This window comes from Bison bison, unplaced genomic scaffold (assembly GCF_000754665.1).
Source record: "Bison bison bison isolate TAMUID 2011002044 unplaced genomic scaffold, Bison_UMD1.0 scf7180017864167, whole genome shotgun sequence".
NCBI classification, from domain to species: Eukaryota; Metazoa; Chordata; class Mammalia; order Artiodactyla; family Bovidae; genus Bison; species Bison bison.
Window position 1 is genome coordinate 7,492,980 of NW_011494739.1, and position 14,748 is coordinate 7,507,727.

General features: G+C 52.7%; 1 protein-coding gene across 1 annotated transcript in view; it reads left to right on the plus strand.

The window, feature by feature from the left end:
* Positions 1 to 53: 53 nt before the first annotated feature.
* Positions 54 to 14,748, plus strand: part of SS18L1 (synovial sarcoma translocation gene on chromosome 18-like 1) — a 27,893-nt gene continuing 13,198 nt past the window's right edge. The window contains exons 1-2 of the mRNA XM_010841868.1: positions 54 to 193; positions 14,606 to 14,682. Of these exons, the coding sequence (XP_010840170.1) occupies positions 125 to 193; positions 14,606 to 14,682 (146 nt within the window). The 5' untranslated portion in view covers positions 54 to 124. The remainder of the gene's footprint in view (positions 194 to 14,605; positions 14,683 to 14,748) is intronic.

The following is a 14,748-nucleotide window of genomic DNA, read 5'->3' on the forward strand; positions in this document are numbered from 1 at the left end:
CACAAGGCGGCTCCCCCCCGCGCCCCCCGCCCCCCAGCGACTGCGGAGAATGAGCGCCTCCGGCTGCCGATCGCACCCGGAGAATAAACCCCAATGATCTAGGGCTGATCCCGCGCCCGCTACCATGTCGGTGGCTTTCGCGTCCGCCCGGCCGAGAGGCAAAGGCGAGGTCACGCAGCAAACCATCCAGAAGGTGGGCTGGGGACCCCGGACTGCGGCACGGGAGCTGCGGGGTGCGGGCGGGCGCCGGGCCGGATCGAGGGTAGCCGGCGGGCGCGGGGCGCGAACAAAGCCGGGGCGCAGGCGACCGCAGCGACCCCGCCGGGGCCCCGCGCGCGCTTGGCCGCCGACGTGCGCCAGTTTGGGCGGGGGCGAGCGTGGGTCATGAGCAGGGCGCGGGGCGGCCCGCGGGGTGGTGTCGGCGGATCCAAGCCGGGAACGACCCTGGGCCACGCCGGGCACGGTGGGGACCCGCAGCTTTCTAGACCAGGGGCCGCGGGCAGGGGCGCAGGGTAGCAGAACAGACTGCCTAAGGGGTGGTGTCCGAAAGATGCTGCTCGCGGGATGGTATCCTCGGATCCAACCCGGGATCGACTGCGGGCTGCGCGGGCACAGTGGTGACTCACCATCTTTGGGGCCACAGTCCGTGGGTAGGGGTGCAGGGCGGTGGGACCAGGCGCCCACCGAGTGGTGTCCGCCGGCCATCCCGCGCGCACAGGGGATCCGCTTCGCTGGCGAAAGCGGTGGCGCTGCGTGATGGGCGGCCCTGGCCCCTACGCGCACCTTGACTGGTCGAGGGGCGCACGGGGCGACAGGAATAGGTCCCAGCGCCCGGCCCCTACCGCCCCCTTAAGTGCTGGCACTCCGAGGCACAAAGGGGCGCATCCAGAGGGTGGGACGCAGTTCCAGTAGCCCCGCAGCCCTTCAAGGAGCGCGCTACACCCTGGGGCCGACCTGCCGGCCAAACCTTGCTGCCCTTATTCGCCTGTCAAATTGTCTTTCAGCGTGACACCTAGCCAGCCTCTCACCTAACAGAAACTTTACACATTCGCTTTACAGCCTTGCCCACGTTCTTTAAGTTCTGCCTTGTGGTTTTCTAGAGATACCTTCCCGTTGGTTTGGGGGCACCTTTAACAAAGCCTTAAGTTGTGAAAATGAAGATTTCAGTTTTCCTATTGTTTTTCCTTAGAAGAAAAGCTCAGAAGAAAGAGAGTGTTAGTCATTCCAGCTTGAATTTTTTTGATGTTTTTGATAGCTATGTTACTTTCTTTTCTAACCTGCGGTCCTCTGCAGTATGCCTTGGTTTCTGTGAGCCTGTTTTTCCCCTGAGGGGATTCACTTTGATGGCCGCGGCCCTTCTTCCTTGATGACCTGCGGGGTCCTGGTGGACTTGTTCTCAGCCTCTTGACTGTTTGAGACGACTTTTGCCGTGACTGGTTTTGACAAACGAGGAGCCTCATAAATGCTAAATGGGGAAGAGAAGACTTAAGAAGCAGGAGAAATACAGGTTTAAAAGTAGAGCATTCTTATTTGTTTGGTTAACCCTTATGGGGTGCTTACTGGCCTTATTCTAAGGGCTTTGCAGGTCTCAACTCGTTTAATGTCTTGAGTTACTATCGTCCCCATTTTACAGATCAGGAGACAGGTATAGGGAGGCTGAGTGCCTACTGGTACACGGTAGAGCCAGGAGTCACACCTGGACAGCGGCTCCAGGGTCTGCCCTGACAGTGACACTCCATGTCGGACTCTTGGTTGGGCAGAGAGTCAAGCATGTGACCCAAACGCACATGTTGGCAGCCCAAGGGGCTCTGAGGACCCAGGTTTTTGGAGCTAAGTGTGACGAGTATAGTCACTGTTCCTAAAGCTGCCTTGGCGTCAGCATTCATCCAGTTGTTTGCATTTTGCAAGTCTCTAGGCAGAAGTGTGTGTTTGAGCACTGCTCCCAAACATCAGATCAGAGAGACTGCATCGCAGGGCAGAAGGTCTGCATGCTGACCGTTGGAGATGGGTCTTCGGCTTAGGCTGTCATCTGGCTTGACCTTTTAGGGCTAGCAGTCTGTGTAGTCACCTTGGTGTTTTGTCAATGCATATACGCAGGGCTCTCTTACTGGTATTCTGAGAGGGCATCAGAGATACATGTTCTGCACTCATATGAACTGTGTCCACAGTATGTGCTCATGCTCAGAGCATTGAGAAAAAGCCAGGGGTTCCTTGGAAGCCTACTTGGTAGTGAGACAGCAGGGAGTACACTCTTGTCCTTTGAGTATGTTTGGACGGGAGCTTGCCAGGCAAACTCCTACTCAACCTTCAAGGCCCCACTTGGCAGTTATGTGGTGAGTCCAGCATTTTGACATGTCACTTGGGCTCCCAAGTTTTGTGTTGCTGACCTGTTGTTGTGTCCCCAGGCTGGCACAGTGTCCAGCACAGTCAGTGCCTAGCATGTGCTGGAGCATCTGTGACCCTGGTCCCATCAGTCGAGCGTTTGGGACGGGCAGTTGTAGTCACTTCCTACAGCCGTCATAACAGATTACCACAAACAGGGTCATTTAAAACAGCTGCAATTGATTTTCTTACAGTTCCAAGGGTTGGAAATCCAAAGTCTTGGTGTTTACAGTGTTGCTTCTTTTCTGGGGTTCTGAGGTAGGATCTGTTCCAGGCTTTTCTTTGAGTTTCTGGCGATTGCTGGTGGTCCTTGGAGCTCCTTGGCCTGTAGACGCATAATCCTGACCTCTGCCTCCATCTTCACCTGGCCCCCTTCCTATGTGTCTATGTCCAATCTCCCTCTTCTCATGAGGACACCAGGTGTGGGATTTAAGGTCCGCCCTAATCCTTCTCTGTTGGCTCAGATGGTAAAGAATCCGTCAGCAATGCAGGAGACCTGAGTTCAATCCTGGGTCAGGAAGATCCCCTGGAGAAGGGGATGGCAACCCACTCTAGTATTTTTGCCTGGAGAATCCCATGGACAGAGGAGCCTGATGGACTACAGTCCATGGAGTCACAGAGTCAGACGCAACTGAGCAACTAACACATTAATCCATGTGACCTCAAATATAAGTTGATTACTTTCCCAAGAACCCTATTTCCAAATAAGGCCATGGTCCCAGATACTGGGAGTTAGGACTTGACCAGGTAATTTTGAGGGATGCATTTCAACTCCTAAAGGAGGACACATGGGGCAGGGGCGTATCAGATAGGGAGGACCAAAGAGTAGGGATAGTAAGGGTCTTAAAGGTTGAGAGTCACCAGTGGTCCCGCCTGTGGTCTGCAGGGAGCAGAGCAGGTGTTGTTCAGTGGCTCAGTCATGTCCAACTTTTTGTGACCCTGTGGACTGCAGCATGCCAGACTTCCCTGTCCTTCACCGTCTCCCGGAGTTTGCTCAAGCTCATGTCTGTTGAGTCAATGATGCCATCCAACCATCTTATTCTCTGTTGCTGCCTTCTCTGCCTGCCTTCAGTCTTCCCCAGCATCGAGGTCTTTTCCAATGAGATGGCTCTTCGCATCAGGCACCAAAACTGGTGGGGCTAGAAGGGCCAGCCTGGTTAGGGGTGCCTCAGTCATGCACTCAGTAGTCTTGCTTGCAGTGACCAAGCATAGTGTGAGGGGAGGTGCAACCCAGGTGAGAACCATGGGGGACATGATTTGGCCAGAGGGTCTGAGCTGGAGGTGGGCAGTGTCCCCAAGAAAAGCCAGTGACTCTGTACCTGGCCAGCTGACCTCTAGGCCAGGACCCATCCTGAACTGCTCTTTCCGGCTGGGGACCAAGACCATGCTCTGGGTGTCACTGGTGGGGGTTGGGGTGCCGCTGTCTCCACAGCCTGTGTGGCTGTACCTTGGCCGACGTGTAGGTGCCTCCTTGCTGCTTGGCACATAGTAGTTGCTTAAGAAATGTGAGTTTTATCATCACTGTTTATATTGGTTTCCTTAGCTTGTTTCCTCAGCTGAAGAGCAGGGGTAGCATCTTGTCCCTCTGCACCCGAGCACCTTGTGCGGGGGAGACAGGCTCTGTAGAGCTTATGGAGGGGTGGGCAGTTGGCGTGTTTGCTGATGCGGGTCAGGCATGGGAGAGAGATCAGCAGGGTGGCTGCCCAGCCCCAAGGACCTCAGTGCCCAGGGGCAGGGTGGGGGCACAGGGGTAAGGGGTGACCCGTTGTCGGGGGAGTGCCCTGTGCTCTCTCAGACCTGAAACTTGCCTTAAAAATGTAGGCTAATTCATGGGGGAGGTAGATTGGCCATTTTAAAATTCACAACTGAGAGGGTCTTGGGGACTCGGAGCCTCCTGTGAACTTTGCTGTTGATCATCTCAGGTAGTAATTATTGAAAGCACTTTCACCCCAGTGAGCAGAGGCCTGAGAAGGGTCTCCCGGGGTGGGAGTGGTGGTGTCCCCTCACTGTGGTCTCTGGGACCAGCCCTGGGTGGGGAGGCAGGGTGCTGCCCCTGAGCACACCTGAACCTGTGCTATGGAGGCTCTGAGTGCAGCCCCTATAGGTGTTCGCAGGGAGGGAACAGCTACCACTTGGCCTCTGCCCTTCTGCCCAGGCATTGCCCCAACCCAGGTGTTGTCCTGGGAGCCCCCTGGTGGAGGATGGAAGCCTCTGGATAAAGTACAGGCCGCACCCCCTGCCCCTCCACAATCCCGCCTCCTCAGGGCTGTGTCTCTCTTGCAGAGCCTGGAGGGGGAGGGAGAGGGAGGCAGCCAGGGGCCCTCTGACACTCACTCGCAGGTGTCCCCACTGTGCCCTGCCCGTGGCCCCAGCCCTCTGCCCCAGCCTGCTCCCCAGGCCCGTGGGCCCTGTGCTGGGAGTTGGATGACAGCGTCTATGCGGTCCCCAGGCTTTGAGTAGAAGCCGCCCTCCCCTGCAGTGAGGGGACCTAGCACTGGTGTCCCCAAGTGGCAGGACCTGGGCAACATTGGGCCAGTCTGGACCGCCTGATCTGTGGTGGGCACCATGACTGTGTGCCCTGCTGCGTGAACATGACAGGAGTCAGAAGGCTCCAGGGCGAAGGTGCTGGATGTTTGTGCAGCTGAGGCTCCTGAAACGTGACCCCAACCCCTTGGCCAGCACGGCTCCTGAGCCGATGGGCAACTGCGCCGGGACTGCAGGGCTGGTGGATGGCAGTGGGCGGTGGGGTCAGCAGTGAGGGTGGAGCTATGGCAGCTCACAGCCCAGCGCCGCCACCCCCAGGCCTCGGGTTCCTTGTTTTAAGGAAGATGACATGGTTGGATCCTTTCAACTGCATTTGTGGTAACACGTGATCATCTGGTACAGGAAGGCAAGTCACCTTGTAAGTAAGTGATGGTCTCAGCCTTTTGATGGTATTCTTGACATTGAGCAAAAGCGATGAGTAGATTCTGAAGGGCAGGTGATCCCAAACTGTAGGAGTCCAGGGTCCTGTGAAGAGGGAAGGGAGCCAGGCTCACAGGGGCGGAGTGACAGTGACTGAATAATGTGGGGACCCCACATCCTTAAGGAGGATGGACATATGTTTGCAGCTGCGTGCACGTTAACATGGATCACAACAAACTGTGGAAAATTCTTAAAGAGATGGGAATACCAGATCACCTTACCTGCCTCCTGAGAAATCTGTATGCAGGACAAGAACCAACAGTTAGAACCAGACATGGAACAACAGACTGGTTCCAAATTCGGAAAGGAATACGTCAAGGCTGTATATTGTCACCTTGCTTATTTAACTTATATGCAGAGTACATCATGAGAAATGCTGAGCTGGATGAAGCACAAGCTGGAATCAAGACTTCTGGGAGAAATATCAATAACCTCAGAAATGCAGATGATACCAACCTTATAACAGAAAGTGAAGAGGAACTAAAGAGCCTCTTGATGAGGTGAAAGAGGAGAGTGAAAAAGCTGGCTTAAAACTCAGCACTCAAAAAACTGAGATCATGGCATTCATCCCATTACTTCATGGCAAATAGATGGGGAAACAATGGAAACAGTGACAGACTTTACTTACTTGGGCTCCACAATCACTGAGGACAGTGAAGTCACTGCAGCCATGAAATAAAAAGATGCTTGCTCCTTGGAAGAAAAGCTATGACAAACCTGGACAGTATATTAAAAAGCAGAGATAACACTTTGCTAATAAAGGCCAGTATAGTGAAAGCTACGGTTTTTCCAGTAGTCATGTACAGATGTGAGAGTTGGACCATAAAGAAGGCTGAGCACCGAAGAATTGATGCTTTTGAATTGTAGTCTGGAGAAGACTCTTTGGAGTCTCTTGGCCATCAAGGAAATCAATGCAGTCAATCCTAAAGGATATCAACCCTGAATGTTCATTGGAAGGACTGATGCTGAAGATGAAGCTCCAGTTCTTTAGCCACCTGATGTGAAGAGCCTACTCACTGGAAGAGACCCTAATGCTGGGAAAGATAGAAGGCAGGAGAAGAAGGGGATGACAGAGGACGAGATGGTTGGATGTCATCATCGACTCAGTGGACATGAGTTTGAGCAAACTCCAGGAGATGGTGAAGGACAAGAAAGCCTGGCATGCTACAGTCCATGGGGTTGCAAAGAATTTGACACAACTGAGCAACTGAACAACCACAACCATGTTAACGTGCCTTACCACGTCCTTAGGGTCTGAACACACGTGTCAGACACAGAGGGAGGACCACAGGGCGGGGCCAGCCCTCCCAAGGACACCATAGGAGTAAGGTTTGGGGTTTTTTGAAACCCACATATCCGATTCACCGATTCACCCATCAGGCAGATGTTTGTTGGAAGGGGTCCTGTCAGCATCCATCAGCAGGGTCTGTGGCCTGGGGGCTCCTAGTTATCCTCTGGGGTGGCTGGTGGCAGCTGCCTCTGTGCTGGCAGGAAGGAGCCCTGATGGATTAGCAAAATGTTTGCCCTGAGAACCATGGTGGGAGGAGGGTCAGCTACCTGGGGACACTTACCCAGCTCTCCAGTCGTGCCTCCCACAGCTCAGATGGCTCCCAGGAGTTATCTCACATGGAGTTGGCCCCACATGTGGAGGCGTGCGCTGCGGTCTCTTGCAGCCACAGAAGCCCCTGAGTACCATGTGTTTGTTTTGTGGAATTCTCTGGTGCTTAGGAAACCACGAGCGGGGAACTTTGTGGCTGAGACAGGGACGGTGGGAGACCAGCGGGACGGAAATGTTCCCCGTGTGTGCACAACGGGCATGGGGAGATGCTTCCAGAACCAGCTGAGGTTGGCTGGAGTGTCAGCCAAGGGTGGGGGTTTGGAGGCCCACCCTCCCCCTGGGCCTGCCTGGACTTCAGCACATCCGTGAATTTCTTCCCATTTCGAGGGCACAGCCTTTGTTAATTACAAGAACAGGCACAAGGACATTGTGAAGGGTCTTTCTGCCCATTGTGGGGTGACCTGATCCCCCCTCGGCAGCAAGTTTCAGGGCTTCCAGGTCCCTCTGTGCCCCTATTCCAGGGTTCCCTGATGGCTCCAGTCCCTGTACCCTACTCTCTTGTGGGCTCAAGGACCCCTAGTTCCTCCCCTTCCCAAATTTCTGATATCCTCAATCCCTCACCCACCCAGTCAGGACCCCACGTGTGGCATCAGTGGCGCCCTGAGCCCGACCCTGCCTCATCACCTGTGTCCTCACCTCCAGGCAGCCCCATGGGCAGCAGAGTGCCAGGTCAGTCATCACCTCCCTCGAAGCCAGGTCCAGTCCCTGGTAAAGCCTGTGGTGGATTGTCACAGAAACAACAGCTGAGTGGGGCCACCCCAGCTCTGAGCCTGTGTTCCCACCCCTACGGCAACCCCGGGCTTTCCTTCATGGTGCTCTGACCGCTGAAACAGCGGCCAGCACAACAGAGGCTTGATGAGACCTGTGCTCTCTGGCTACCCACTGGGGCCTGAGACCACCAGGGTGACCACGTGCCAAGGAGGCCCCACTGATGCCAGAGCTGAGGCCAGGAGAGACCTGCGGCAGACCGCCCCGACAGCCCAGAATCATGAGATCTAAGAAGCCGCTGTTTTCACCATGGGGCATGGGGACATTTGTGACACGCGGCAGGTAACAGCTGTGCCCTGTGTCCCATGACCTTGGTCTCGTTGGCCTCTGCAGTCCATCCAGGCTGAGGTTCAGCAGGTCACCCTCTGCTGGGCATAGGCTTCCCCCTCCCCCAGCCGTTCCATGGTTCTCCGTCTCCACCACATCCTCTTCAGCACGTTCCTAAAACTTCTGTCTCTGCTTTCGGATGTGCCACACCTTTGCCTGGGCCGTCCATGCCACTCAGACTGCCCTACCTCCATCTCCACCTGTGTGTTCCTGGTCATCTTTCCAACCATGGCTCAGACATTGCTGAGTGCTCCTGGATCCCTGCTGTCAAGATCACAGATGACACAGCCGCCTTGTGGCACCAAGCAGATGTGTGCCCATGGCCAACTCGCCCTGACTCCGGCCGCCTACTGCCCACTCCCATCGCAAGCAAGGGTGGGGTCTGGCCACCTCCTTGTCACGCTTACCTGGGTCTAGGATAGGCCTTCAGAGATGGGATCCCACCATGACTTGGCAGTCGTGGCCCTCAGTGCTGAGCGCCAGCTTCTCCAAAGGGTGTTGCCACCTTCTCTACTGTCTACCCCAGGATTCTCGCCTCCAGAGGCCCTGGGCCATGCCTGGCACTTGAGTTTCAGCTCTTATATTTCATGAGTCTCCAACTCCTTTCTCTGTGACATCACCTGCCCTATCCCCCTGAACCTATGGAAAACCAGGCTTCCCAAGAGGGCAGAGAGCAAGGGGCATGCCCTCTGGTGCAGGAAGACACAGAATCTCCTGTGAGAAAGCTCAGAAGACAGCAATAAATATGTGAAATAGATTGTTAATCCCCGTCAGTGTAAGTGTTGTCTTTATTTTTCAACTTTGTATTAAGGATACACACTTTTTAGACACACACTAGGTAAAGAAAGGGGCTTCCCTGGTGGCACCGTGGTAAAGAATGCCCCTGCCAGCACAGGAGATGCCTGAGACAAGCGTTTGATCCCTGGGTCAGGAAGATCCCCCGAAAGAGGAGATGGCAACCCATTCCAGTATTCTTTCCTGGAGAATTCCATGGACTGAGAAGCCTGGGGGGCAACAGTCCATAGGGTCGCAAAGAGTCAGACACAACTGAAGCAACTTAGCATGGGCACGCTGGTAGGAAAAAGAACAAGTGAAGCCCTGGGCCCACCCAGCCCCGGCAGTCCCAGACTCTTCAAAATTACCTTACACAACATCGTAAATCATTTATACTCCAATATAAAATAAAAAATTTTTTTAAAGAAAAAGTTAAATAAAAATTTAAAAGATCCAAAAAAAGAAGCTTAAAGATAATAGAATCATCTTTTAAATGGTAACAGTAACAGATGCCTCTCTTAGAAATTTTAATAAACACATATAGGGAATAAGGAGGAACTGATTCACAGATAACCACCATGTAGTTGGCAGGATATGAACCTGCTCAGGGAGACCCCAATGGATTTCCAGTCCATCAGAAAATATCGGGGCTTCCCTGACAGCTCAGTTGGTAAAGAACCACCTGCAATGCAGGAGACCGCGGTTCGATTCCTGGGTTGGGAAGATCCGCTGGAGAAGGGATAGGCTACCCACTCCAGTATTCTTGGGCTTCCCTGGTAGCTCAGCTAGTAAAGAATCTGCCTGCAATTTGGGAGACCTGGGTTAGATCCCTGGATTGGAAAGATCCCCTGGAGAAGGGAAAGGCTACCCACTCCAGTATTCTGGCCTGGAGAATTACATGGACTGTATAGTCCATGGGGTCACAAAGAGTCGGACACGACTGAGGTGACTTTCACTTTCATAGGAAATAAAATCTGTAATCTCCAATCTGGAGTGAGCCAGGGTTGCCCTCTGGTCATTTACTTCTTGTTTTAAGGTTAGATTTTACACTCATCAAAACCACACCTGCACATAAAGAATCAAATCATGCTGTGGGGCTTGTATTAGAAATTTGGGGTCATTCTTCCACCTCCATGCTGGTTTCCACCTCCCAGCAGCACCACTTGCCCTCACCATTGCTAAACCAAGTGGCTGCTTCTTGAATGATCTTAGCTTTAAGCATTGTCTGTTGACTCAGTCCACTCACAGCCTGGAGGCTGAAAGTCTGAGACCAAGGTGGTGGCAGATTTGATTCCCAGCGAGGACCCGCCCCCTGGTTCGTGGACGGCCGGCTGGCCACCTTCTTGCTGTCTTCATCCCAGAGGAAGCTCTGGTGTTGTCTTTTTCTTCTCACTAGGGCAGTGATCTCATTATGGGGGCTCTGCCCCCATGACTTTATCCAAACCTGAACACCTCCCAAAGGCACTGCCTCCAGACGCCATCACATTGGGAGTTAGGGCTTCAACACAGGAGTTTTAGGGGGACAGCAGATACTCAGTCCCTAACATTTGCTTTCACATGAAGATGATGGCAAAGGGGGTCATGGCTCATTTTCATGCTCCCTCTTCCACCACACACAAGTGCCCCTATTACCCCAGGATGGTCCCCTGGTGGTTGATCCACCTCTGGTTGTGATAGTGTAAATATTGTTCCATGCACGATCTTGTGTGTGATCATTTTTCCTGTCCAGTCTTTTTTTTTTCCCTTGGAGTTGGCAATCTCACTTTCTTTTAAATCATTTCTCACTGCTTTATCCTAGACTTTCTCCCAGTCGTGGAAACCTCAGCTCAGGTAATCTGTCAGGTTCATGGTCTCAGGGCTACTCTTCTTGGGCCTCTCTGGGTCTCCCTCCACCATGGTCCCCATTCTTTAGGCCTCTGTGTTGGTCTGAGATCTTCCCCTTTTGCCATTTGCTCCCTTGTTTTATGGGACCACATCATTTTACAGATCCTGAAAAAAGGTCTGTGGGACAGGAACCTTTAAAAGAATTCCCATATTCTCTTCCCCCTGATTTCCCAAGTTAACATGTTGCCTCATTCGCTCTCTCCTCCTCTCTCTGCCCCCCTGCCCTGTGTATAAATATTATTTTTGCCAGAATCATTTGAGATTTGCAAACTGACTTTTACTCCCAAATGTCCAAGCATCACTTTCCTAAAGACAAAGATATAACCACAGAACAGAGATGGGAATGTGGGAGCTGACATGGACACAGGACTGTTATCTGGTCTGTAGACCTAATTCTAATTCCCCATTTATGCCAAAAATGTGCTTCATAGGAAAAGAAAATCCCAAGTCATGTATATTCAGTTTGCCAGTAAGGAATTCTTCCATCTTCGTCTTTAAAACTGACATTTTGAAGATTATGGGTCAGTTGCACTCAATAGGGCTTCTGTGGTTGCTCAGATGGTGAAGAATCCACCTGCAATGCAGGAGACCCAGATTAGATTCCTGGGTTGGGAAGATCCCCTGGAGAAGAGAATGTCAACTCGCATTAGTATTCTTGCCTGGAGAATCCTGTGGACAGAGGAGCCTGGCGGGCTACAGTCCACGGGGTCGCAGAGAGTCGGATACAGGTAACACAGACACATTGTGCTCAATTAGGGTGGAAGATGCCTTTTCCTTTTTGTGTTAAGAAAGTGTATTAAGTCTCCCTTGGGATCGGGTTGTTGCTCCCCAGGATATTTTGGGATTGCCTCATTTCTTCTCAGAAGTGCCCCTTCAGGATCTTGTTATCTCTCCTGAGAAGACACCCCTCAGTCACTCCTCTGGCAGGCACTGTCAGGATTAGGTCATCACCTCTATAAGTCTCCCAGGCAATTGGTCATCTGTCTTCAGAAAGTCTCCCTAAGGATCAGGTAATCCGTCTCACAAAGTATACCTCAGGATCAGGTCATTCTAACTCTGATAGAGTCTCTTAGGACTCATAAACTCCCTCAGATAATATGCCTCAGGATGTCTTCAATCCTCAGGAAGTCTCCCTTCAGGTGGGCTAATCCCTCCTGATAGTGCTTCCCTCAGGATTGAGTCATCCCTCTTTTGAAAGATTCCCCATTGGCTCATTTCTCGTCCAAAAGTCTCCCTCAGGGCCAAATAATTCTCCTCAGAAGGTCTCCCTCTGGATCCAGTCATCCCTCCTCACAAAGTCTCCCACAGGATCGGATCATTCCTCTTGCAAGTCTCCCTAAGGATCAGATCATCTTTCCTCCAAAGGCTTACCCAGGATCAGGTCGTTGCTCCAAAGGAAGTGTTTCAAAGATCAGGTCTTTCCTCCTCAGAAGATCTCTGTCAGAACTGAGTCATCCCACCTCAGGAAGTCTCTCCCTGGGTCTGATTATCCTCATCAGAAGGTCTCCTTCTGGATCAGATCATTCCTGCTCTGAAAGTCTCTGTGAGATCTGGTCATCCCTCCTGAGACCGTATCCCTCAGGATCCCAAAACTCATCCTCAGATAGTCTCTCTCAGGGTTAGGTCATCCCTGCTCAGAGTCTCCCTGAGGATCAGGTCATTCCTCCCCCAAAATATCCCTCAGAGCAGGTCATTCCTCCCCCAAAATCTCCCTCAGAGCAGGTCATTCTCTTCAGAACGTCTCCCTGGGAGTTGGGTAATCCCTCCTCAGAAATCCTTTTCATAGATCAGGCTGTCCCTCTTTAGGGAATCTCTGATTTGGGGTGTTCCACTTAAGAAAGTCTCCCTTACGATTGGGCCATCTCCCCTCCGGAGTGTCAACCACCTCGGGATCAGGTCATCCCTCCTCAGAACGTCTCAGTCAGAACTGGGTCATCTACCTCGGGAAGTCTCTCCCAGGGTCTGATTATTCTCTTCAGAAAGTCTCCTTCAGCGATTTCCCAGGTGGGCCACTGGCTAAGAATCTACCTGCCAATGCAGGAGACATGGGTTTGATCCCTGGTCCAGGAAGATGGAGCTGCTAAGCCTGTGAGACGCAACAACAGAAGTTGGCCTCCGTTACGCCCATTTCTTTGCAACCCCATGGACTGCAATGCACCGGGTTCCTGTCCTTCACTATCGCAGAGTTTGCTCAAACTCATGTCCATTGAGTGGGTGATGCTATCTAACCATCTCATCCTCTGCCTCCCTCTTCTTTTGACTTAAATCTTTCCCAGTATCTGGGTCTTTTCTAATGTGTCAGCTCTTCGCATCAAGTGACCAAGGCATAGGAGCTTCAGCTTCAGCATCAGTCTTTCCAATGAATATTCAGGGTTGATTTCCTTTCAGATTGACTGGTTTGATCTCCCTGCTGTCACAGGGACTCTCATGAGTCTTTTCTAGCACCACAGTTAGAAAGCATCAGTTCTTTGGCGCTCAGCCTTCTTTATGGTCCAACTCTCACATCCATACACGACTACTGGAAAAACCATAGCTTTGACTATACGGACCTTTGTCAGCAAAGTGATGTCTCTGCTTTTTAATACACTGTCTAGGTTTGTCATAGTTTTCCTTCCAAGGAGCAAGTGTCTTTTCATTTCATGGCTGCAGTCACCATGCACAGTGATTTTAGAGCCCAAGAAAATAAAATCTGTTGTTGCTGCTACTTTTTCCCCTTCTGCTTTCCATGAAGTGAGATAGTACCTTGTTTTTAAAAAATCCTAACAGTGTAACATTTTCTCATAGTTATGAGAACTACAAAAATGTTCATAATAGCTGGTTAACATCTCATCCTATGGTTTTCCTGTCATTGCTTAAGTTATCCCAACATTGAGCACTTAGCGTCCCCCCTTTTCTGAGCAGGTAAGAAGGATGCTGAAATGGATTTATGCTTCATGTGAAGCGTGTGACCGTGGGAGAGGATTCTGCCCGGCAACAGGAGCCTAGGAGGTAGAGCCTGTGGTGCCTTTTAGGGGCAGCTCTGAGAGGGAGAGGACATGGCCTTCTGTGGTTGTTTTCCTTTCTTAATTAATCTGGGAAGGACTTCCTGGGCAAATGGCAGGGATGCCCAGTCCCCCTGGATCTAACAGCCTGCCTGCGCTGGGCTCCGCAGGCAGCCGCGCCCCACAGCGCCCCCTTGTGGCTCCCCATCTCGGGTCCACTCCTCCGCTGGTGTGGCAATGGCAGAATTTGGCACATCATCTCTAGGTTGGCAAAAACAGCCCAGCAAAGAGGAGGAGGTTGTAACAAAAAGCCAAGCAAGAGAAACCAAGCCCAAAGGCTCAGGGGCTGAGTGGGGAGGGCGAGGCCCTCAGTGCTTGGGTCCCCCATCTCCGCCCCACGTCCTGATGGGAAGTGTCCACTCAGGGCCTCCTGGTCGGTCTCTGGGAGCCCCTCCCATACTCCCACGTGGTGACCTTTTTTGCAGCCTCTGTGGCCTCCTGGTCTCCAGGGCTACCCCAGGTGCTGTCCCCAAGTGGCCATTTTGGAGAATGCTCCCCCAGGCATCCCCACCACACGGCCATTACTTGTGGGTCTCACGTTCTCCAGACTCCAGTCCACCCTCAAGGACCCTGGAAAACAGGTCCTGCAGGCTGTGGGTTTTCCTCTGCAGAGAGAGAACCTGGGACCTGTCTGGGTGGGGCTGGGTGTGATGGACCCTGGCCCTGCAGGGCTGCGGGCTTGGCCCAGGGATGTGGAAAGTGCTGGGCGCTGGCTCGGGCTGTGAAGGGGCAGCTCTGCTGATGGCACCACTGGGCCTCATGAGCTGTGGGATGGTGCCCTGGAGCCCCGCCAAAGACCACTCGAAAACACACCGTGTTCCCGTGCTCACGTCTGCTTCTCCTTCAGATGCTGGACGAGAACCACCACCTAATCCAGTGCATCCTGGACTATCAGAGCAAGGGCAAGACGGCTGAGTGCACCCAGTGAGTGGCCGCATCGCCTGCACCCCTCCCAGCTGCCTCGGGCTCAGTGGCCTGAGAGAGTGGGGC